Genomic DNA, 25,396 nt, shown 5'->3' on the forward strand with positions numbered 1-25,396 from the left:
TTATGACAGAAAACAGTGAGTGGGCGTTAATATTGAATCTCGCTGTTAATTCCGTGCTGAAAGTAACGCTGGGCAATATGGGCATTGAATTCGCCCATTCTGCTGATTCCACCCAACAAAAGTGGGCGAGCGGTAATATTTTTTCTCGGCGTTAAACACATGGGGAAAGTAACGCTCGCCGATAAGTTTCTGAAAAATGCCCGCCAGTTTCCATTTTGTGCCAAAAGGGGCGATATGTGGGCGTTATATGTCATTTCAGTGGTCACGTGGGCGTTAAGCAGGCAAAAAAGTGGAGGTTCTAGCCCATAGTTCCTTTGTGCTGGATTCCCCAATTGAAGAGAAGGGATATTTCCTATCTCTCCTTTAAATTCCCTTAATTATTTTAAAACCCTCTGCTCCTTGGAGCAGAGAAGATTGAGAGGAGATTTAATAGAGGTATTCAAAATCATGAGGGGTCTGGACAGATAGATGCAGAAGGGTTGAAAACTAGTGGACACAGATTTAAGGTGGTTGACAAAAGAACCAAAAGCGACATTAAAAAAAACTTATTTACAAAGCAAGTGGTTAAGATCTGGAATGCACTGCCTGAAAGGGTGGTGGAGGCAGACCCAATTTTATCTTTTAAAAGGGAGTTGCATAAGTACCTGAAGGAAAAGAAATTGCAGGTCTACGGGGAAATGACGGGGAAGTGGGACTAGCCGAGAGTCAGTAGAGGCTCGACGAACTGAATGGCCTCCTTCCGTGCTGCAACCATTCTATGATTCTATGAAATAATGGGCAATCAGTTTCCTAGAGCCTGCTTGATTGCCATAGGAATTGGTGAGGAATTTCCCAGAATTCTTCTGTAATTGGCCAGAATTTCTCTTTCTTATTAATCAATTCTGCCCATCTGCTGGATCTCCAATCCCACAGAAATACTTCCAGCAGTCCTCCAATACTCTACCCTTCAAATAGCTTCTGGACACGCGTCCTCCAGACCTGTCTCCAAACCTGGAATCAGTTTCATTGATGCTTCAAGCTGACTCCACCCTACCTACATCAACTTTATCTCTCAATGGGACCTCAGACTATAACTTTTGATTCCCTCTTACTGTCTCCTCTCTATTGCCTGTTTATTACCAGGACATATCTCTCCTAATCTTGATATGTAACCAGGCCTATGTAACTTGAGTTTCCTGTGTACATTCGCGTGCGTGTATTGGCTGCTGCCCCGAATCCAAGTCCATCGCTCCTATTTCCCCTTTTTCTTCCCTTTCTCTTTACCCCTCCTAGACCTCTCTCTCCTGTTGTCATGCTTCCTTTCATTTCTCCCCTCTCGGGTACACTGCCCTCCCAAACACCGACACCAACATTTCAGCACTCAACCTTCTCACCGAGGAACTCATTGCTACCTCCTTAGGAGCAGCAGCCACAGCTGTCCCATCCTACTCTCTTGCTGACATTCCCACCCAGTGCGTCTACTGGGGGCTAATCTTTCCAACCTCCTTCCCATCCCACTCACCCCTCCCAAAGCTGACCCTGTGGACTCTGCCAACGGATCAGCTATCACCGCCCCTCTCCACATCTCCCTCCAGAATGCCCTTTCACTTGTGAACAAGGCCTTTGCCATCCATGAGCTTATTGTGGATGATTGTATCAACATCGTGGCCTTGACAGAAACCTGGTAGATGGGTGATGGCACTTTCCCTCTATCTGAAGCCTCCCCGCCTGACTATACCTTCCACCACTTGTGCTGCCCTAACCGCCGCAGTGGCAGTGTGGCTCTTAACACCTGGGTCTGTCCCCCTACGTCTCTGGCACCTTCTCCTCCTTTGAGTGTCTCACCGTCTTCCACCCCTCTTGCCTCGCCTTTAAAATCCTCATTCTCTACCGTCCACCCATGAACCATGCCAAATATCTGACTAAAATACCTTCACCACTGTCCTCCAGCAGCCTTTGCCTCAGTGACTTCTCATCCTCGGTGATTTCAACCTCCATCTCAATTCATCATGCGCTCTCTCTCTCTCCTCTGAGTTCACTTCGCTCCTATCCTTGCTTGATCTTTCCCTCCATATAAACTCCCCTACCCATATTCACAGTCACCCACTCGACCTTGCTATCTCCCATGGGTTCACTACTTCCATCGTGTCAATCAAGGCCATCTCTAATTAATTCCTTGTATTCCTCTCCACCCATATGCCCCTTCCCCCTCCCAAACCCACTTCCTTCTGTGTCCGCCCCTCGAAAAAACTCTTTCCCCCACCACCCCCCACCATCAAGTCACTTGCAACTGCACTTTCAAATTTCCAACTGTCCAGCCTTTGGCCCTCCATTCACCACAACTATTCTGCAGCTACCGATCTGTTCAATCACACCCTTACCTCTACCTTTGATGCCCGAGTTCCCAATAAAACTATTACTCTCTCTCACACTGGTCATTTCCCCTGGTACGTCCCTCATCTCCACTCCCTTATGTCCAAGGAATGCAGACTTGAACATTTAGGCACATAATCGGATTAGACATTCATCACCAGATCTGGCTGGACCACATAAAGCACTATCAGGTCCTGCTCTCGTCTGCCAAAATTTCTCTCTATTCCGGGATCATCCTGGAATGCAAAGATAACCCCCAGCTTTTCTTCTCCACAACAAAAAATCTTCAAAAACCCCTCTCTCCTGCCTCCTCCATCCTCACCTCCAACAACAAGTGCAAGGAGCTCATGGACTTCTTTCTCACTCAGATTGAGACCATGTGCTCAGGTGTATCTGCCACTTCCCTCCCTTCCCCTAGCCCAATGTGCCAAACTTCCCCTAAGGTTCCCACCTGGCCTAGTCCTGAATTCACATTTTTCTCTAGTTTCTCTCCTATCTCCCTCATTCCCTCACCAAGCTCATCTTGTTCCTGAAATCCACCTCCTGCTCCCTCGATCCTATTTCCACTAAACTGCTGGCCTTCTTTCCTGGCTCCCATGTTAGCTGATGTTATTAGCGGTTCTCTCTTTCCTCAGGTATTGCCCCCCTCCCCATCGAATTTGTCGGCATCACCCCCCCTCCTCAAAAAAAACACCCTTGACCACTCTGTCCTTGCAAACTACCACCCCACCTCCAACCTCCCTCTCCAAAGTCCTTGAACATGCTGTTGATTTCCAAATTCATGCCCATCTTTCCTGGAACTGCACCTCAGAGCCTCTCCATTTTGACTACACTCTAATCTGCCATTCTTTATCTCACACATTGAATCTATGTCCTTTTTTAATTTTATGCTCCCTTCTTCATAATTCAGAAGTTTAGAAGACAGTAAGGATGTCATTGTTGGACCTAGAAAATGTGATAATTTTAATGAAAGTTCCTAAAATAAACTTCAAAATATATTTCAAATTGCCAAGACTCTAAACATAATTCTGTGATACTTTCTCCCAGTGGAAAACTGTGATGTAGTGGAGTGTGGGTTGGAGATAGTGCTACAACACTGCATGCCCAATTCTGAGTGCTCCTCCCCACTGGGTGAGCTAGATTACAGAGTTATTTTACAATATGCGTATTGTTAATTTTTTTCAATAATCACTGTGGCGGCAAAACATGTTGGGCAGGAGTAGGCCATTCGGCCCTTCGAACCTGCACCACCATTCAATGAGATCATGGCTGATAAGTCACTTCAGTACCTCTTTCCTGCATTCTCTCCATACCCCTTGAACCCTTCAGCCGTAAGGGCCATATCTAACTCCCTCTTGAATATATCCAACGAACTGGCATCAACAACTCTCTATGGTAGAGAATTCCACAAGTTAACAACTCTCTGAGTAAAGAAGTTTCTCCTCCTCTCAGTCCTAAATGGCTTACCCCTTATCCTTAGACTGTGTCCACTGGTTCTGGACTTCCCCAACATCGGGAACATTCTTCCTGCATCTAACCTGTCCAGTCCCGTCAGAATTTTATATGTTTCTATGAGATCCCCTCTCATCCTTCTAAACTCCAGTGAATACAGGCCCAGTCGATCCAGTCTCTCCTCATATGTCAGTCCTGCCATCCCGGGAATCAGTCTGGTGAACCTTCGCTGACTCCCTCCTTCCTCCAAATAGGAGACCAAAACTGAACACAATATTCCAGGTGAGGCTTCACCAAGGCCCTGTACAACTGCAGTAAGACCTCCCTGCTCCTATAATCAAATTCGCTAGCTATGAAGGCCAACATACCATTTGCCGCCTTCACCGCCTGCTGTACCTGCATGCCAACTTTCAATGACTGATGAACCATGATACCCAGGTCTTGTTGCACCTCCCCTTTTCCTAATCTGCCGCCATTCAGATAATATTCTGCCTTTGTGTTTTTGCCCCCAAAGTGGATAACCTCACATTTATCCACATTATACTGCATCTGCCATGTATTTGCCCACTCACCTAACCTGTCCAAGTCACCCTGCAGCCTCTTAGCATCCTCCTTACAGCTCACACCACCACCCAGTTTAGTGCCATCTGCAAACTTGGAGATATTACACTCAACTCTTTCATCTAAATCATTGATGTATATTGTAAATAGCTGGGGTCCCAGCACTGAGCCATGCGGCACCCCACTAGTCACTGACTGCCATTCTGAAAAGGACCTGTTTATCCCAACTCTCTGCTTCCTGTCTGCCAACCAGTTCTCTATCCACGTCCGTACATTACCCCCAATACCATGTGCTTTAATTGTGCACACCAATCTCTCGTGTGTGACCTTGTCAAAAGCCTTTTGAAAGTCCAAATACACCACATCTACTGGTTCTCCCTTGTTCATTGTTACATCCTCAAAAAATTCAGGAAGATTTGTCAAGCATGATTTCCCTTTCATAAATCCATGCTGACTTGGACCGATCCTGTCACTGCTTTCCAAATGCGCTGCTATTTCATCTTTAATAATTGATTCCAACATTTTCCCCACTACTGATGTCAGGCTAACTGGTCTATAATTCCCTGTTTTCTCTCTCCCTCCTTTTTTAAACAGTGGTGTTACATTAGCTACCCTCCAGTCCATAGGAACTGATCCAGAGTCCAATCTAATATATTGCACCATGGAGTGGTAGGATGCAGGTTCGTGCCTAGAATCCTTCACTCATTGTAGGTACCAAATGGAGTCAGTCACTTTCTCAGACACAGAGAAGAAAGGAAAATAATTGGGAGCATCAATCCAGCCACTTTCTTATTGACAAGTTTTAGCAGAAGATTAATGTTGTTGGGAGACCCAAAAAGTGAAAGGAGGTAAAATGCCTTAAAATGTCAATGATTTAAAACAGTAAGTTATATTTTGTAATAATACAAGGGGACATTGAAATAATGGAGACGCGATTGCAGTACAGGCAAGTTCAGTTTGTCCACTTTCAAATGCAACCATGAATATTTCTTGAAAGTTCCATTTTTCTTTATCGAGAAAAGAGCACAGTATTTTAGTGAGAAACAAGATTTATATTAAAATTGACTGAGAAGGAGCAGTTATCCTCCAAATTATGACTTGATTAATAGGTTGTAAATATTTGCAAAATGGATAGGTGAATTTCCCAGATTTTATATTAAATGATCAGTCTTTCTACCAAGCAAAGTGAAGTATCCTCAAACAACATGAGATGCATTTAACAGAGAAGAATCATTTTAGTACTGAGCGGTTCTATCTTATTCTATAGGATCACTCAAATAGCTCATTATTTTAAGAAAGAAGAGGACTGTTTGTGATTTTTTTTTAAAGTTTCACTTTTATTCAAGTTATTAAATAGGAAGTGTTAAATGACAGCCTGCATGTATCTGAAATGTATTGATTCATGCATTTTAGTTATGGTTTTTGCAGATCTATTCAAATGGGCCTTTTTCCCTGCAAGGTACCACACATATTATTGAAACATAGATTATTCACAAATTGCTGGATTTTGGAAACAGCCTCAGTTATAAAGTTTTAGATGAATCTACTGCTGTAAAACAGTCAAATGTCGTCAGCTGATATTCCACTGGCATAAAATGTGGTTCTGTGTGAGTAAAGCCAGCTTTTACTGATTCCTTGACCTGGTTTCGAGCTTCATAGGGCAGAAGTGTTCAGTTTGCAGACTGTAAGACCTGACAACTCGCTATGAGGCCCAAGCTACTCAGTCCTGTCCATGCTTATATTATTTGCTGGTTTTTCCTGTTTGAATTTCATGACTTGGTGATTTGGATAAAACTGTACTTCGTGTTATTGCCTCACTGATGGATAAATCCGAAATCGGAACACCAAGCTATGTTAGCATCAACAAATTGAGCCATTTGCAAATTATGGCTGTGGATTTAAACTTTATTGGGTCAAAATTCCTTGATCCTCTTCGGGTGGCAGAGTGGAAATCCCAATGCACTGCTGATCTCTGCCCCTGGAACCGCTAGGGTATTGGGTCAGCAAATTTGATTAATTCTGGCAGGTTCCCACACTAGTAATGGTGCACCTTGGGAGTCCACTGAGAGGGGGTCAGAAAAATATGGCACTGGCAAGCCGTGTGACTGGCTGCAAATTGTCAGCACAGTGGGATTGGCTCCCTTTATAAGAGAACCGAATGCATTGATGCTGCCTGCAGTTTTCAAGGCCAAGACCCAGGCCTGGATGCTCTAGTGGGAACCAGTTGTGCCTCTCCATAGATCTGGATGCCGGTAGCTTGACTATGTTGCAGTTGTTGGGTGCAGAAGAAGAGGAAGTGGTGGAAATTCTGGCAACTGATTCCATCTCACTGGTCCGGCCTGCTTCCTTACATCTCATCACTGTGAGACTGTTACACTAATAGCAATTTAAAGGCTTATAAGGTTTTAATTGCTGAATTCAAACCTATGCTACAAGACATGTTTTATCAATTCAACAAATTAATTGCTCTAAATGATTTGCAGAGTTAATAGAAGTACCACTGGCTCATATTTGTCATATCTAACAATGTGGCAAAACCATTCAATGGGAGATACAAAGTCTGAATTTTCGCCACCATTCTGCGACATATTTTTGGCGTACGCTGTTTTTTTTGGAGCAGACTAAAATCTGCAAGTTTCGCAAACGTCTCTGTGTCATCCTAAACTACTTACGGACGATTTTTTTTAGTTCCTGATTTTTTGACGTCACTGGGGGTGCCAGCTGCGCCATTTCTGGCCATTTAAGCGAGTTTAGCCAAGTAGGATCTTTTTCAAAAACGGCGCAGTGCACCATTCTGAAAAACCTTACCTGCACTTAAGAAAATCGTCGGAGAGAAAACGCCATTGTTTTAGCGGAGCTAAAAACACGGCACAGGGGGCGGGGGACCTTTTGGCCCGGGATAGCAGCAGCCCCTGGGGTGGGGCGGGGGACGCCAATTGGCCCAGGATAGTACCTGACAACCTCAGTTTTTTGGCGTAGACCTTAAGCTCCACTCATAGAGCTTAAGGACAATCTGCGTTGCTTCAAAATGAAAGATTATGCTGGCAAAACTTGGAACTTTTTTTTTGGTGCAGTCGGCCACTAAAAAAATCGGGCGTACCTCTACATTTGCGCCAAAAATCGGCCATGTGGAAAATTGGCCCCCAAGACTTTATGCATATCGCTGCAATATATGCTGGGTATTTGTAACTCATACATGCAGTAAAATAAACATCAATATAATTGCTGTCCAAATCAAATGTTTTTATTATGGGAGCCTGCTGTTTTTACTAGCAAAAAGAAACTCTCAGAAATGTAATAAGACCACCTCCTCCTGTAATTTTTACAAATGGTAACTGTGGCTGGACTGTAATTCAAGGCAGTAATACATCTCAGATTTGTGATGAAATTAATTGCTCTTACTTCATTCTCATTATGACATTGCATCGTCCTTGCAGTGTGTTATGGTCTTGTAACAAAGCCCTGCCTTTGTGATATCCTTCACCTATTAATAGTCCATAAATGCTTCACGGCACAAAGAAAGTTTCCTTATGTGCCCTATCTGTTATGTTCCAGCCTGTATGAAATGCACTGCCCTACTGTGAAGCCTGTAGCACTGTGCTGCCAAATCCTGGTGAATGAGTTAAGAACACATTAAGTATAAATACTTGAGAAATGTGACATCATTCTGAAGCATCCTGAGAGACAAAGGATAAAACAGTTTAATTTGTTTCTTTAGGTCTCTGCATTTTCTACTTGGGAAAAGGAGCTGCACAAAATAGTGTTCGACCCTCGTTATCTCCTGTTAAACCTTGAGGAACGTAAACAGGTATTTCTTTTTGTGAATATTAAATATCCAGAAATGTGTTTCAACAAGTGAGATTAATCTTTAATGAGGAAGTACATATTTTATAAATGGGCAGATGGTTTTTTGGCAAAAACAGCCAGAATTGATTTCAGGAGGCTCCCACTGTTCTTAAGTATTCTCACAAAAAGGAAAAGGCAAAGAGACAAATCTTCAAATACAAAATTGGTGAACACTTTTTAAAAAAAAAAAAAAATCTTTTAACTGTACTTACCATTACTTAGTTTTTTCATAATAATGTTATTATTTCTTTGAAACAATTAGCGGTTATCATTTCAGAGTGTTAATGTTATTTTAAACATGCAGTGTCCCTCTTGGTTAACCAAATAAATAGAAAAATATATTTAAATTATTCAAACCAGTATATTAATTATTCTTCAGAAAGTGACCCTTTATCTCAAGCACTTGATTTTTAATTAGAAGAACATAATTTTGAGTAGCCAAGCTGTATGTCACTTTAAACACAGTTGCGGCACTTGGGTGAGTTGTCTCCATTTTGACCAAGCCTGGTGTATTAGACAGATTGCATTGTGGAATCAGAGTTTTACATCTTAGACAGGAAAGGAATGGTATACTTTAACTTACTCCACTTAAATTGCACCTGCTGTTGGAAAATAATGGATCAATGATAACTATGGTTAGGTTCTAGCTGTTCCAATCAACAGTCTAGAGGAGAATGCAGTCCATGGAGAGTTTCAATTTCTGCAATATATATTATAGACATGTCTTTAGGTAATGGTTCCAGAGAGAGCCAAACATTTATAAACATCATTTTACTAGGGTTCATTTCTGAGGGATTATATAGCTCGGATTTTGAGGTCAGCAGCGAAGGAACGGCACTCGCCGTTCACTATGCTATCAACGGCTCACAGACAGGCCTTTGAATGGAGCCTTACTATCCTCGGGTGTTTGATCTAGCACTGTGCCCTCTACAGGGGATTTGTGGTGTTGTGAGCAGGTCAAGCAGCAGTGTGTCTCTTCAACTAATCAGATTGAAGCATCCTCATTGATACACGCAGACCTCTATATTATCTCGGAGGTGGGGGTGGCAGGGAGGAGGAATTATGAATGGAAACTGGGAAGTGCGGGTTGCTGTAGGACGTCTTTTAATTTTTTTGTTTAGCTTTCCCGCCTGACCTCCAGCCTGATTGATAGATAGGGAGAGATTGCTGTTGGGGTTCTAGTGGAGGGGTGGGGGAGATTGCGGGGGGGGGGGGCGTGGGGGCTGGGGGTAAAGCATCGGGGGGAGCAGACAGATACCAAGGTGTACAGGGGGTTGCAGGTAAGCTTGTTGGGCCTGGAGGAAATACTCCTGCTCCTCCTCGCCCACAAGTAGTTCTGTAAAGGCACTTGCCTTATGGATTCAGCCCTTCTCACCTCCTTTTACCTGCCACATTTCCCGAGGCATGGGGAACCCTATGTAGTTAAAAATAGAAATACTGTTAAAATGAAGGCACACAGCCTCCTTAAAAGATTTCAATACCCAATCCGCCTCCTGCGAGCAGATTGGGTGCCTGTTCCTCATTCCGCCTTTGTTAAAATCGGAAATGGGTGGGTGCAAGGTAGGTTGGGTTACTGTTTCAGATTTTTAACTTCTTAACCTCCCATTCAAACCAAGCCCACCCATTTTGGGGGGTTAAAATTATCCCCACAGAGTCTAAACCAGGAAGTTTAAGCCAGGAAGTATAAATTAAATTTAATTAATTGTAAATTCATACACAGAAAGCTAAATAATGAGAGGGAAAGAAAGATGGAATTAAGAGAGCGGGATAAAAGAGACAGAAAAAGTTAAAAAAAATAATAATTTTTTTAAGTCCTCAACACTAACTTCTGAAGGAATGAGACTTCACATAAAATAAAATTTTCAGGGACAGAGAGGTTGTTTGGCAGTAATTATGACTTATTATTCCAATAAAAATTCACTTACACCTGAATGCACCAGCCCTAACCTTTTCTGCCATATTTGGTGCGTAACTAGAGGGTAAGTACTGCAACTTCACACCCTTGCATGGATTTCAATGCTGAGTCTATCGGCGAGGTACTATTTTGATACAGAATATAGAATTTTGTGTGAAATGCATTCCATTTAATTGTTGTGAGTAGCACATAGAAACAATTTGTACAAATAAATTATTTAAAATTGAGAAGATATTTGTTACGAAATAATTCAGGATGACAGCCATTACCCTCGTGATTTGGGAACTCAAAGTAAATGTTGAGTAATTGTGCCAAGCCTAAATGAATAAACACAATAAGAACAAAGTAACTTGGAAGGTAAAATTACATCTGGATCGATTCTGAGTAAACTTTGTAAAACATTACAAGTTCATCCATCAACTAAAATATAACAGTAGATAGAATATCATCAATACACACAAATTGAGTTCTTAAAGACATAAATAAGACAGAGTAAGGAGTAAAGAATTATAAAATCTATGCCATCAATGGGTGTTAAGCCACATTGTAAGCCACATAACCAGTAATTATGCGGGCAATGTCAAGAGCAGTTTATTTTCTATAATCTATTGATTGTTTGTTTATAACACATTTGTCTAAAATACTTGTGTTCATCGTTTTCCCTACACTGCTTAGTTTTCATTGCAGGGTCACGTTAATATGCACTGCATGGACCTTTCAGTAGGTTTCTAGTTAAAAGAAGTACATATGAAGAACAAAAACCAGTGTTTATTATCAGGTTAATAATAAGGGAGGGGTTAATATCAAATAAACTTCTAATGTCATCAATACCTTCACAGATTATATATGTATACTTGCAGCAACTCCAAATGCTATGAAAATATATATATTATTTATATTTCCTTGAAAATAATGCTTTAATTAAAATTGATTTCTATAAACAATACATATTTAATAGATGATCATTTTAATAGCATCATAAATTATGAAATTTAAGTTTATTTTGTACTGAATTATAAAGAATTGAGCCCAACCCCTAACATGCAATCATGCTCCAATGCTTTTCAATTAAAGATTTTTGAGCAATTTATCAAAACAAGAATAAAAGAAGAATATAAAGAGAAAAAGAGCAAACTACTTCAGGCCAAAGAAGAATTTAGAAAACTTCTAGAAGAATCCAAACTCACTCCCAGGTATGTTATTTTTAAATGCCGTAGACAGAAGAAGGAAAGCTAGGTTTGTTCTTAAAAGCACGTATTAACTCCATCGCCATGAAAGATGCTGTTTTGTATTATTAAATAGACTAATATATTGGTTCTAGGAGGATGCCAATATCTGGTTAGAAATGCAATTGAGCATTGTACAGATAATTAGAGGTAATCAAATGTTGAATGGAACATGATTGTACTTGACCTGTTGGTAACATGTCAAATGTCACATCAAGGAAGACAACAACCTGAGGATCTATATTGCAGGATATAAGATTAGATAGATGTTACAAATTATGCTAGTTCCCAGTGCTCTTTCTTTGTGCTCTCTTCAAAAGTCAGTTCTCACTGGCAAGCCTGTGTTTCCAATGAACTGAAATTTGATTTTATGTGCTCAACATCTGAATGGTCAACCCTGTTAGAAATGTTGCAGAAGTAGTATGGGATGCAAAGCATACTCCTGAACTCTTTGAACTAGGCAGTAAAAATCAAATTTTAAAGATCAGACTAAAATCTAAGATTTAGGTTTAATAAAGAAGAAAAATAATGCGAAAGCAAAAATAAATCAGCAGATTAGACATCAAAACTTATTTATCTTTCCCGATACTTTACCCAGTTTTCTAAGTCTGGCAATAACGAGTCATTTCAGGATTATGTGTATCAGAATTTTTGTACATGTTTTTAAAATGCTTAATCATAGCTGCATCAGGTCCATAGATTTCCGCACAGTGCTGTGATGTGGAGTTCAACAGTGGAATCACATGAAGCGAAGAAATCGCCTTCTGTCTCTCTTATTTCCTACTTGCACAGCCTCTTGAGACAGAACTGTTCATGAATGTCAGAACAAAGACACAATTACAGGATACTATGCTTGCTTACTGTGTTGATTTTTCATAATACCCTACTTCTGCTTTAACCAGGAGACCATGATTCAGTTGCCATTTGCACCTGGCTAGCTTTTGAAAAACAAAGCCGAGATAGTGGCTGCCCGTTGAGCAGGAAGTCCCCTGATGGTATATCAATCAGAAACAATTGGCTAATATCTACTACATTTGCATTCTTTGACCGAACTTGAACTCCAAGCTCCAAAAACTATAGTTTCCCCCTGAGAACCACTAGCTGAATTCCATTTTAAAAATCCAATACACCGGTGTAGATTAAAACTTCATTTAAAAATGCAGACTCTGAAATTCCTCGGGTGGTGATCTTTCCAGTTATGCTGGCATCGCCCTCCAGTGCTCACCCCAACGGAGTTCACAAGGTTAATGGGAGGGCACCTGATTAGAAGGGGGTAGGTGGGCACATGCACCATTTCAGCATCTCTGGCCCATGCGCATAGAAATTTCAGTATTGCTCTGCTCATAAGGTGGGATCCCAAAAATAGGGCTGATCTCCAAAGATTTGGAAAAAAGAAAGGATGGTGTTTGGGGGTTAAGGCAATTTTCCTGACCTGGACCCCACTGATGCACTCACTTGGTGTACCAGTTGCCATTACAGCGCTGAGTTCCAATTGTAGATTAGGATCAGGAATTCTGGTTTCGGCAGTCCATATCCCAGCACACCTCCTGCCCATTATTCGCCTTTAAGGGGTGAATAGAAGCGGTACCATTACAAATCAATATAGAAACTCCCAGAAACACCAGAGACTGAGGTGGGGGCTGATTTTAACCACCTGCCACCCCCCAGACGAGCGGGATTGCGTCAGGGGGAGGAGGGGTTTAATTCTTAAAAATGGGAAGCACAACCCCAACCACCACAAATGCGCCAACTTCCAGTTCACCCGAGGCGGGTTTGGGGTTTGCCAAGTAGCCCGCTCTGAAGAGGCGGATCAGTAATTGTAATATTAAAATGAGACTCCACGCCTCAGATTTTGTCAGCAATTTGGAATTAATGCTTCCAGCAGGGGTTTCCTGGGGCTCGGGAAACTCGGCAGCTAAAGGGAGGCGGTAACAGCAAGATCCAGCAAGTAGGTGCTTTTCCAGCACTGCTTGTGGGTCAAGAGGAGTGGGAGTGCTTCCCCCCTGCATTCCCCAACCCCAAGCAAACCTGCCACGGTCTGCACAAATTGGCTGTCACTTTTTCCTGCATAACAACAGTGACTGCACTTCAAAAGTAAGTCATTCGTTGTGAAGTGCTTTGGGACATTTTTCTTTTATACTAGTCATCTTGCATGGCATTACACACGAGCAGTCAAGACTACATGTAGCTTTCAGGTGGTGAGATTAAAGATGAAGAGATAATGGACCAGGGCATGCAGATGTAATTTAGTCCCATTTTAATGCCATACATTTCTTTCCTTATAAGTATATATTCTGATTTTATGGTGTTATTCAAAGCTTAATAGAAAACTTAGCTGAAAAGTACAGTTGGTTTGAGTGTAGGGATTTAGGCTGAGTAGCTGGGAGAAACAAAACTGAGGTGCTACAGTGCCAGGAAGGAGGGCATAGTTATAGCTTGACATGTTTGCTATTATAAATGTGGATATAGGAATTTATAGCGCACAAAGTTGACTCAAAATGTGTGACAGAAACAACAGGAAATAAGGTTTTTCTAGACAAGAGGTGCACACAGATGGATATTTTCAATAGTGTTGTCATAGGGAATATAATGTGTGCGTGTGTGTGTGCGCTAGACCCACGCAACAGATTCTTGTCTCCAATCATCTTGGGTCCCCTTGGCATTGGACCAAGACCTTGCTCTGTCAAGTTTATAGAAAACATAGAAAATAGGTGCAGGAGTAGGCCATTCGGCCCTTCTAGCATGCACCGCCATTCAATGAGTTCATGGCTGAACATGCAACTTCAGTACCCCATTCCTGCTTTCTCGCCATACCCCTTGATCCCCCTACTAGTAAGGACTTCATCTAACTCCTTTTTAAATATATTTAGTGAATTGGCCTCAACAACTTTCTGTGGTAGAGAATTCCACAGGTTCACCACTCTCTGGGTGAAAAAGTTTCTCCTCATCTCAGCCCTATATGGCTTACCCCTTATCCTTAGACTGTGACCCCTGGTTCTGGACTTCCCCAACATTGGGAACATTCTTCCTGCATCTAACCTGTCTAAACCCATCAGAATTTTAAACGTTTCTATGAGGTCCCCTCTCATTCTTCTGAACTCCAGTGAATACAAGCCCAGTTGATCCAGTCTTTCTTGATAGGTCAGTCCCGCCATCCCGGGAATCAGTCTGGTGAACCTTCGCTGCACTCCCTCAATAGCAAGAATGTCCTTCCTCAGGTTAGGAGACCAAAACTGTACACAATACTCCAGGTGTGGCCTCACCAAGGCCCTGTACAACTGCAGTAACACCTCCCTGCCCCTGTACTCAAATCCCCTCGCTATGAAGGCCAACATGCCATCATGTGGCATGCCATATGTCGCAGCTGGTGTGTAGCGGCCACCCCACGTTAAAAGAATTCACACACAGTCATCTTCCACCCTCTAAAATGAAGTTCAGGACTTGGAACGTCAGGCACTCATGGACAACTCCAACAGCAATAGACCTGAATGTCGTACTGCTGTCATTGCCCGGGAACTCAGACGCCACGACATCGACATCTCTGCCCTAAGCGAGACAAGGCGGGCAGGAGAAGGCCAGCTCAAGGAAAGGCAAACCCAGAAGAAGAATGCCGTCTCCATGGGGTTGGCTTCACCATCAAAAATGAGCTAGTTTGGCATCTTAGAGATTCCCCTTGTGGGATAAACGAACGCCTTATAACCCTTCGGCTCACTCTAACCTGGGACCAATACGCTACGGTCATCAGTGTGTACGCCCCAACCCTGGAAGCTACGGACGAGGCCAAAGAGGAATTCTTTTTGGCCTCGATCAATCCCTGTACCGAGTTCCAACGGCCGACAAGTTGATTCTCCTTGGTGATTTTAATGCCAGAGTTGGAAAGGACACAGACCTCTGGAGAGGGGTGATTGGCAGGAAAGAAGTTGAGAAAACCAATTCCAACGGTATCCTCCTCCTGATGAAATGCTTAGAACATGGTCTTGTCATAACCAACACCTTGTTTCATCAGAGAGACAAGTACAAGACCTCATGGCAACATCCTCATTCCAGGCATTGGCATCTGCTAGACTACATCATTGTCCGAGCGAGGGACCGCATGGACGTCCGCATCGCCCACAGGAGCTGAAGACTGCTGGATTGACCATCCCCTAACCTGCTCTGTTATTTCTATCAACATGGCGGCAGCAACTGAAACGCTGCCGCTGAAAAATCAACGCTGAAGCACTCATGAACACTGCGAAGAAAGCCCTATTCAGCCAACGCCTCACAATCAACCTGACGACGCCAATGAACCAGAGTCGCAGAGTGTCCATAGTGCCTGGTCTGCCCTCAAGTCCATCAAAATTAGCACCTGTGAAAAGACTCTTGGTTACTCTAGCAGAAAATATCAAGACTGGTTCGATGAGAATGACCAGGAGATCCAAGAGCTAATAAACCGTAAATGCAAGGCATTCTTGAATTGGAAAAATCATCACGACACAAGAGAAGGAAAACAGATCTACAGAAAATTGAAGGCCGAGGTCCAACAAAAAACTTGTGACCTGAAGAACAGATGGTAGGTGGAAAGAGTGCAGGAGATCCAGCAACTAGACAACAATCATGATGTGCGTGGATTTTTCAGCGCAGTCAAGTCCACCTACGGCCCAAGGACCAATCCCATTGAGAGATAAGAATGGAGAGATGCTTGTCAAGGACAGAGAGGCAGTCAGTGCTTGCTGGAAGGAGCACTTTTAAGATCTCCTTAACCAAGACTCTGTCTTTGACATGAGTGTCCTAGACTCCATCCCACAGCATGCTACCCACCACTATCGAGGCACAATCCCAGCCCGGCATGAGGTTGAAAAGGCCATCCGACAGCTGAAAAACAACAAGGCTTCAGGAGAAGATGGAATCCCCGCTGAAGTACTAAAGCATGGCAGGGAATTACTTTTGGTGCGAATCCATGACCTCATTTGGAAAGAGGAGAGCATGCCAGGAGATTTTAGAGACACCATAATCGTGACCATCTTCAAGAAAGGAGACAAGTCCAATTGCAATAATTACAGAGGAGTTTCCCTGCTGTCTGCCACAGGGAAAGTTATCGCAAGAATCCTCCTCAATCGTCTCGTCCCAGTGGCTGAAGAGCTCCTCCCAGAGTCGCAATGCGGATTCCGCCCACTAAAAGTTACAACGGACATGATTTTCACCACACGACAAATTGAAGAAAAATGTAAGGAGCAGCACCAACCTCTATATATGGCCTTTTTTGATATCACAAAGGCCTTAGACTCTTTCAATCAAGAGGGATTATGGAGTGTCCTTCTCAAATTCGGCTGTCCTCAAAAATTTGTCACCATACTCCGCCTGCTTCACAATGACATGCAAGCCGAGATCCTTACCAACGGATCCACCACAGACCCATTACAAGTGCAGACCAAGGTCAAACAAAGTTGTGTCAACGCACCCATGCTCTTCTCAATCTTTCTCCCAGCGGGGAGCTTGTTAAAGGTGAGATGAAGTATCGCAGTATTGCTGCAATACTTCATCTCACCTTTAACAAGCTCCCCGTTGGAGTGGAGCTAATCTACCGGACAAACGTGAAATTGTTCCATCTCCGTCGCCTCCAGTCCAGAACCAAGGTTTTTCCAACCTCTGTCATTGAATTACAGTATGGAGACGCCGCTTGCGTTTGTGCACACTTGGAGGCCAAACTCCAAACCATTGTTGACACCTTCAGTGAAGCGTACGCGAGACTCGGTCTTGCACTAAATATCCGTAAGACAAAAGTCCTCGACCAATCTGCCCCCGCCACACAGTACTGACCCCGATTATCAAGATCCATGATGAGACCTTGGACAGTGTGGATCACTTCCCATACCTTGGAGCCTTCTGTCAGCAAGCGCAGATATCGATGATGAAATCTAACACCGCCTTCAGTGTGCCAGTACAGCCTTCGTTCGCCTGAGGAAAAGAGTGTTTGAAGACCAAGATCTCAAACCCGGCATCAAACTCATCTTTAAAGAGCAGTAGTGATACCCGCCCTCCTATATGCTTCAGAGACATGGACAACGTACAGTGGGCACCTCAAAGCACTGGAGAAGTACCACCAATGCTACCTCCGCAAAATCCTACAAATCTATTGGCAGGATAGACATACCAACGTCAGTGTTCTCTCTCAGGCCAACATCCCCAGCATCGAGGCATTGATCACGCTCAATCAGCTCCGATAGATGGACCATATTGTCCACATGTCTAATACAAGACTCCTGAAACAAACACTCAACTCCGAGCTCCGTCACGGCAAGCAAGTCCCAGGAGGGCAGAAAAAACACGTCAAGGACACCCTCAAAGCCTCCTTGAAAAAATGTAACATCCCCATCGACTCTTGGGAATCCCTGGCCCAAGACCACTCAAAGTGGAGGAGAAGCCTTCGCGAAGGCACTGAACACTTCGAGTTTCTCCATCGGGAGCATGCGGAAGCCAAGCACAAAAAGCTGAAGGAGCGTACGACAAATCAAGCATCACACCCACTCGTCCCTTCAACCACCACCTACAAAGGTAGGTCCCTTGCAGTCAGATTCAGGTGAATTTATAATGGAGAACAAAGAAATGGCGGACCAGTTAAACAAATACTTTGGTTCTGTCTTCACAAAGGAAGACACAAATAACCTTCTGGAAATACTAGGGGACCGAGGGTCTAGTGAAAAGGAGGAACTGAAGGATATCCTTATAACGCAGGAAATTGTGTTAGGGAAATTGATGGGATTGAAGGCCGATAAATCCCCGGGGCGTGATAGTCTGCATCCCAGAGCACTTAAGGAAGTGGCCATAGAAATAGTGGATGCATTGGTGATTATTTTCCAACAGTCTATCGACTCTGGATCAGTTCCCATCGACTGGAGGGTAGCTAATGTAACACCACTGTTTAAAAAAGGAGGGAGAGAGAAAATGGGTAATTATAGACTGGTTAGCCAGACATCGGTGGTGGGGAAAATGTTGGAATCAATTATTAAAGATGAAATAGCAACGCATTTGGAAAGCAGTGACAGGATCGGTCCAAGTCAGCATGGATTTATGAAAGGGAAATCATGCTTGACAAATCTAGAATTTTTTGAGGATGTAACTCGTAGAATGGACAAGGGAGAACCAGTGGATGTGGTGTATTTGGACTTTCAAAAGGCTTTTGACAAGGTCCCACACACAAGATTGGTGTGCAAAATCAAAGCACATGGTATTAGGGGTAATACTGACGTGGATAGAGAACTGGTTGGCAGACAGGAAGCAGAGAGTCGGGATAAACGGGTCCTTTTCAGAATGGCAGGCAGTGACTAGTGGGGTGCCGCAGGGCTCAGTGCTGGGACCCCAACTCTTTACAATATACATTAATGATTTAGATGAAGGAATTGAGTGTAATATCTCCAAGTTTGCAGGTGACACTAAACTGGGTGGCGGTGTGAGCTGTGAGGAGGAGGCTAAAAGGCTGCAGGTTGACTTGGACAGGTTAGGTGAGTGGGCCAATGCATGGCAGATGCAGTATATTGTGGATAAATGTGAGGCTATCCTTTGCCACTTTGGTGGCAAAAACACGAAGGCAGAATATTACCTGAATGGCGGCAGATTAGGAAAGGGGGAGGATGAGAGGGGTCTCATAGAAATTTATAAAATTTTGACGGGATTGGACAGGTTAGATGCGGAAAGAATGTTCCCGATGATGAGGAAGTCCCGAACCAGGGGACATAGTCTTAGGATAAGGGGAAGGCCATTTATGACTGAGATGCGGAGAAATTTCTTCACTCAGAGAATTGTTAACCTGTGGAATTCCCTACCGCAGAGAGTTGTTGATGCCAGTTCATTGGATATATTCAAAGGGGAGTTAGATATGGCCCTTACGGCTAAAGGGATTAAGGGGTCTGGAGAGAAAGCAGGAAAGGGGTACTGAGGGAATGATCAGCCATGATCTTATTGAATGGTGGTGCAGGCTCGAAGGGCCGAATGGCCTACTCCTGCACCTATTTTCTATGTTTCTACCATCTGCTCCACCTGTGACGGATTCTGTAGATCCCGCATTGGACTCATTCGTCACCTTAGAACTCATATTAGTATGGAGGCAAGTCATCCTTGACTCCGGGGGACTGGCTAAGAAGAAGGAGATTGGAATTTATAGCACATAAAGTTGACACATACAACGGGAAATAAGGTTTTATAGACAGGAGGTGCACACAGATGGAACATTTTCAATAGTGGTTTATTAGGGAATATAATGGCCAGTTGATACATGATGATACTCTCTTTCTAAGGTGAAAATTTAAAATGATGGTTTAATCTCTGCACGATTATCAGAAGTGCATCCTCAATAGATTACAAGGTAATAAATCAAAACAATCACAAACAAAGTTATTGGATTAATGACATTTTGCATATCATGATAATGTAAGTGTTATGTCTCAAATAGAGTACTGTAGACTTGAGTAAGTGTTACCTTAGTCTATTTATTCTGAATCCAGAGTGCAGGCACAGCATGGAAGACCTGCTTATATGCAATGCTCCCAAGGGATGCTGGGATCCCTTGGGACTCCATCAGATGCGCCCTCTGGTGGCGGTAGAATGTTGGTTACAAGGTGTTGCATACATAACATCACTCCCCCCAAAGTCAATAGTACACTTATTTACGATCTGGGGCATTCCGCTCCCGAGTCGAGCATCTTGGTACAAACACAGGTGCAGGTGAGTTGGTTGGGCCTTCGCTGGGCTGCTGCGCAGCTGGCCTTGCTGGACTGCTGGGGCTGATGAGTTCAAATCATGGTCAACCGTGAAGTCGGTTGCCACTTGTGTGTGTATCGGAGGGTCAAAGTTGGTGGTGTCCTCTTCAGGTTGCTCGTGGCTGTCTGTGAATCACAGTTTGGTTTGGTCCAAGTGCTTTCTGCAAGTTAGTCCATTTGCAAGTTTGACCTCAAACACCCTACTCGCTTCTTTTGCAATGAGTGCCAGCAAGCCATTTGGGACCATGTCCATAATTGAGTACAAATACAGGATCATTGACTTCAATATCGCGTGACAAATTTGCGCCATCATGGTACATGCTTTGTTGATGCCGCCTGTCCTCGACGTGATCATGGAGATCAGGGTGGACTAAAGAGAGCCTTGTTTTGAATGCCCTTTTCATGAGCAGTTCGGCAGGGGGAACTCTGGTGAGCGAGTGGGGTCTTGTGCGGTAGCTGAGCAGGACTCGGGACAGGTGGGTCTTCAGGGAGCCTTCCGACACACACTTCAAGCTTTGCTTGATGATTTGGACTGCCCGTTCTGCCTGGCCGTTAGATGTAGGCTTGAACGGGGCAGATGTGATGTGCTTGATCCCATTATGGGTTATGAATTCCTTGAATTCAGCGCTACTGGTGAAGCACGGCCCATTGTCGCTGACAAAGACATCAGGCAGGCCGTGCATGGCAAACATGGCTCGTAGGCTTTCAATGGTGGCAGTGGACATGCTTACAGACATTATTACACACTCAATCCATTTTGAATAAGCATCCACAACAACCAAAAAAATGTTGCCTAGAAACGGGCCAGCGAAGTCAACGTGGATCCTAGACCACGGTTTGGAGGGCCATGACCACAAACTTAGCGGTGCCTCCCTGGGTGCATTGCTCAGTTGAGAGCAAGTGTTGCATTGGCGCATGCCAGACTCTAAATCTGAGTCGATGCCAAGCCACCACACATGGGATCTGGCTATAGCTTTCATCATTACTATGCCTGGGTGGATACTGTGTAGGACGCGTATGAACGTTTCCCTGCCTTTCTTAGGCAAAACCATGCGATTGCCCTACAAAAGACAGTCCGCGTGTATGGACATTTCGTCTTTGCGCCGCTGGAACGGCTTGATCTCTTCATGCATCTCCGCTGGGACGCTGGACCAGCTCCCATGGAGGACACATTTTTTACAAGGGACAGTAAAGGATCCTGGCTGATCCAGGTCCTGATCTGGCGGGCCGTAACGGATGACTTTTCGTTTTCAAATGCATCCATCACCAAGAGCAAGTCTGCAGACTGTGCCATTTCCACCCGGGGGTGTGCAATGGTAGCTGACTGAGAGCATTAGCGCAGTTCTCTGTGCCTGGCCTGTGGCGAATTTCATAGTTATATTCACAGCATGAGCGCCCATCTTTGGATGCGAGCAGAGGCATTGGTATTAATACCTTTGCTCTCTGAGAATAGCGATATGAGCGGCTTATGGTTAGTTTCTAATTGAACTTACGCCCAAACAGAAACTGGTGCATTTTTTTCACCCCGTAAACACATGCCGGAGCTTCTTTTTCAATCATGCTGTCAGCCCTTTCGGCCTTGGACAAACTCCTGGACGCATAAGCGATCGGTTGCAATGTTCCCGATTCGCTTGCTTGTTGTAACACACACACGACCCCGCACGAAGACGCATCGAAAGCTAGCACTAAACGTTTACATGGGTCATACTGAACAAGCAGTTTGATGGCACATAACAGATTTCTCAAAAGCAGTCTCTTGTGATTTCCCCCATACCCAACCCTTGCGTAGCAACATATGTGGAGGTTCTAGCAAGGTGCTAAACCCGGGTAGGAAATTAACAAAATAATTGAGGAGTCCCAGGAACGACCGCAGCTCCATCACGTTTAGTGGTCTCGGCGCGATCTTGATAGCCTCCATCTTGATGTCAGTGAGTCTGATGCCGTCTGCCACGATTCTTCTCCCGAAGAACTCGACCTTTGGCACAAGGAAAACACATTTCGAGCATTTCAACCTGAGTCCCACACGATCTAGCCGACTTAGAACCTCTTCCAGGTTCTGCACGTGTTCGATGGTGTCCCGACCTGTGATCAATATGTCATCCTGGAAAAACACGGTGCACGGAACTGACTTTAGCCGACTCTCCATGTTCCTTTGGAAAATAGCCGCGGCCGATCAAATCCCAAACGGGCATCTATTGTAGATGAACAGACCTTTGTGCGTGTTGATGCAGGTGAGACCTTTCGAAGATTCCACCAGCTCCAAGTCATGTAGGCCAAGGTCAGGTCCAACTTGGTGAACGTCTTCCCTCCCGCCAGCGTCGCAAATAGGTCATCTGCCTTGGGTAGCGGGTACTGGTCCTGCAGCGAAAAACGGTTAATCGTTACTTTATAGTCCCCACTTCTGACCGTGCCATCACTCTTGAGAATTGGAACAATCGGACTGGCCCACTCATTGAACTCAACCGGCGTGATGATATCCTCTCGTTGCAGCCTGTCCAGCTCGATCTCCACTTTCTCTCACATCATGTATGGCACCGCCCGTGCCTTGTGGATGTGTCGTGTACCGGGAACCAAGTGGATCCGCACCTTTGCCCCTGAGAAATTTACGATGCCTGGCTCAAACAATGACGGGAACTTGCTCAATACCTGGGCACATGACGGCCGAAAGCGCTCGGATGTCGTCCCAGTTCCAGCGGATTTTTCCAAGCCAGCTTCTGCCGAACAGTGTCGGGCCCTCTCCTGGTACAATCCATAGTGGTAGTTCGTGCATCACTCCATCATAGGAGACTTTTACTGCTGCACTGCCAATTACAGGAATCAGCTCTTTAGTGTAAGTTTTCAGCTTGGTATGAATAGGGCTCAGCTTGGGTCTTTGTGCCGTGTTGCACCACAACCTCTTAAAGGCCTTGTTGCTCATGATAGACTGACTCGCACCCGTGTCCAATTCCATGGATACTGGAATTCCATTCAGTTCAACATTTAACATGATCGGTGGACATCTCGTGGTGAAGGTGTGTACCCCGTACACTTCTGCCTCCATGGTTCGAGTCTCTAGTTCAGTTTGATCCGCCATGGATCGGTCTTCCTCTGCAACGTGGTGGTTTGCAGGGTTTGCAGCTCGTCTGCACATTCACTGGAGGTGTCCCATTGTGCCACAGCTTTGCACGCATAGTGTTTAAAGTGGCATTGATGAACTCGATGATCACATCCGCAGCGCCAACAAGGTGTTAATTGCTTCGCATTCACACTTGATGGCGGACTCTGAGTCATTTGAGGTCGTGCAGCTGCAGATGTGTACATTCTGCCATATGCATTCCTGTCCGAAAACGACGCTATTTTGTGTGCAGTACTTGCCGGTGCATCTTTAAGCTGCGAAATTTGTTTGGTGTCATCACTGGTGGATATAAATGCCTGGGCTATCGTTATGGCTTTACTCAGGTTCAGTGTTTCAACAGTCAATAGTTTGCGAAGGATAACCTTATGGCCAATGCCAAGCACAAAAAAGTCTCTTAGCATTTGCTCCAGGAATCCACTGAATACGCAAGGCGCCTTAGTTCGGCGACGTAGCTCGCCACTTCCTGGCCTTCAGACTATTGACATGTATAAACTCGATACTTTGCCATTAGAATGCTCTCCTTTGGATTTAGGTGCTCCCAGACCAGCGTACACAGTTCTTCATACGATTTGGTTGTTGGTTTCACCGGAGCAAGAAGATTCTTCAGGAGGCCATAGGTTGTTGCCCCGCAGACGGTGAGGAGGATCGCCCTTCGTTTGGCAGCATTCTCATTCTCTTCCAGCTCGTTGGCCACGAAGTATTGGTCGAGTCACTTCACGAAGGCTTCCCAATCATCCCCTTCTGAGAATTTCTCCAGGATACCAACAGTTCTCTGCATTTTCGCGTGATGGTTCGTTATCTATTACTCGTCGCCAGTTGTTCTGTCTCAAATAAAGCAATGTGACTGAGTACTGTAGACTTGCGTAAGTGTGAACTTAGTCTCTTTATTCTGACACCAGACTGCTGGCACAGCATGGGAGACCTGCTTATATGCAGTGCTCCCAAGGGATGCTGGGATCCCTTGGGACTCCAACAGATGCGCCCTCTGGTGGCAGTAAAATGCTGGTTACAAGGTGTTGCATACATAACAGTAAGTATACATTGTAAAAAGATGATCAATAAATCAATCTTTTACCTCTATATTAAAAACCCAGGAAATCTAATGCAAAAACTACACCGCAGGTTTAGCCCTGGGAGGCCTCAGCTAACAAGTGCTGTATTCATGAGGAAGAGTAAGCTTATTCTCAGGCTGGTTGAAGATGCACTTTGATCTAATTGCTGCTTGCAATGGTTTTTTTTAAACTTAGTGTATTTCAAACTCTTGAGCATATAGAAAATAATTAGAATGTGTTCTAATGTTTCCTGTGACACATTTGATAGTATGCATAAATTGTTCAAAAATATAACGTGCTGTAAAATAATGACTTATTTTTGTGCCTGAGGTGTTCACATAAAAATATCCTGCATCACTTCACTGCATGAATAATTTGTGCTTGAAGCAACAACAAAACAACATTGTGGATTTTGTTACATGTTATAAATTTTTGAGCTTTAGGGGTTCCTATTGTTCAATAAAATATATCTTAAGTGCAGTACAGTTAGTACAGCAGATGAATTTGGTTACCTTTCCTACAGATCTGTTTTCACATGATACAGCAGCACATGCCTGAACCTGATTGAGTTGCACCCTTTCAACTTCTGATTGGCTAGAATATCTTTGTACTGCAAGTTTGTTGCTCGAACTTGGCAACTTCACATTTGCTCATTATCCAATTCAGTTCAAGGGCATTTTTCCCAATGACAAACAGTTGTACCTAATATCTGATCAAATAAAGAGACAGCACACATTACACTCAGAATTTAACTAGTGGATGCTGATGAGAGGATTCTGGTGGCATATTAGGTTTGTATTTTCACTCTCGCACCTGATGTGAATTCAGTTCACGTTGCTGGGATGAAAGTATGCTCCTTGGTTGTACAGATTGTATGTTAAATGCATTTTACAGTCTGAACCCAGTGCTTAGTGGGTTTTGCCCACAACAGGAAACTGTCCACAATTCAACACTAATTCACATAAAATTGGCAATCTCACTCCAAGAGCTCTAAGAATAGCTGATGTGGGAATTGCAAAGTCTTACACTGGTTCTGGAGAAGATACTGTTCTGAAGTTGGGATTGAGGGAACGCTGCCTATGTTATATATGGTCTGCGGGAGTGTTTGATAATAACATTGTCCACCCAAAGTGGAAAATTGT

At 44.0% G+C, this 25,396-nt stretch overlaps 1 protein-coding gene across 1 annotated transcript in view; it reads left to right on the forward strand.

Annotated features, from left to right (window-relative positions):
* The window catches only part of tcerg1l (transcription elongation regulator 1 like), a 947,310-nt gene that overhangs the window by 804,405 nt on the left and 117,509 nt on the right, over positions 1-25,396 (forward strand). Inside the window, exons 11-12 of the mRNA XM_070876773.1 lie at positions 8,084-8,173; positions 11,201-11,319. Coding sequence (XP_070732874.1) covers positions 8,084-8,173; positions 11,201-11,319 — 209 coding nt within the window. The remainder of the gene's footprint in view (positions 1-8,083; positions 8,174-11,200; positions 11,320-25,396) is intronic.

Source organism: Pristiophorus japonicus, chromosome 3 (assembly GCF_044704955.1).
Source record: "Pristiophorus japonicus isolate sPriJap1 chromosome 3, sPriJap1.hap1, whole genome shotgun sequence".
In the NCBI taxonomy this organism is placed as follows: Eukaryota; Metazoa; Chordata; class Chondrichthyes; family Pristiophoridae; genus Pristiophorus; species Pristiophorus japonicus.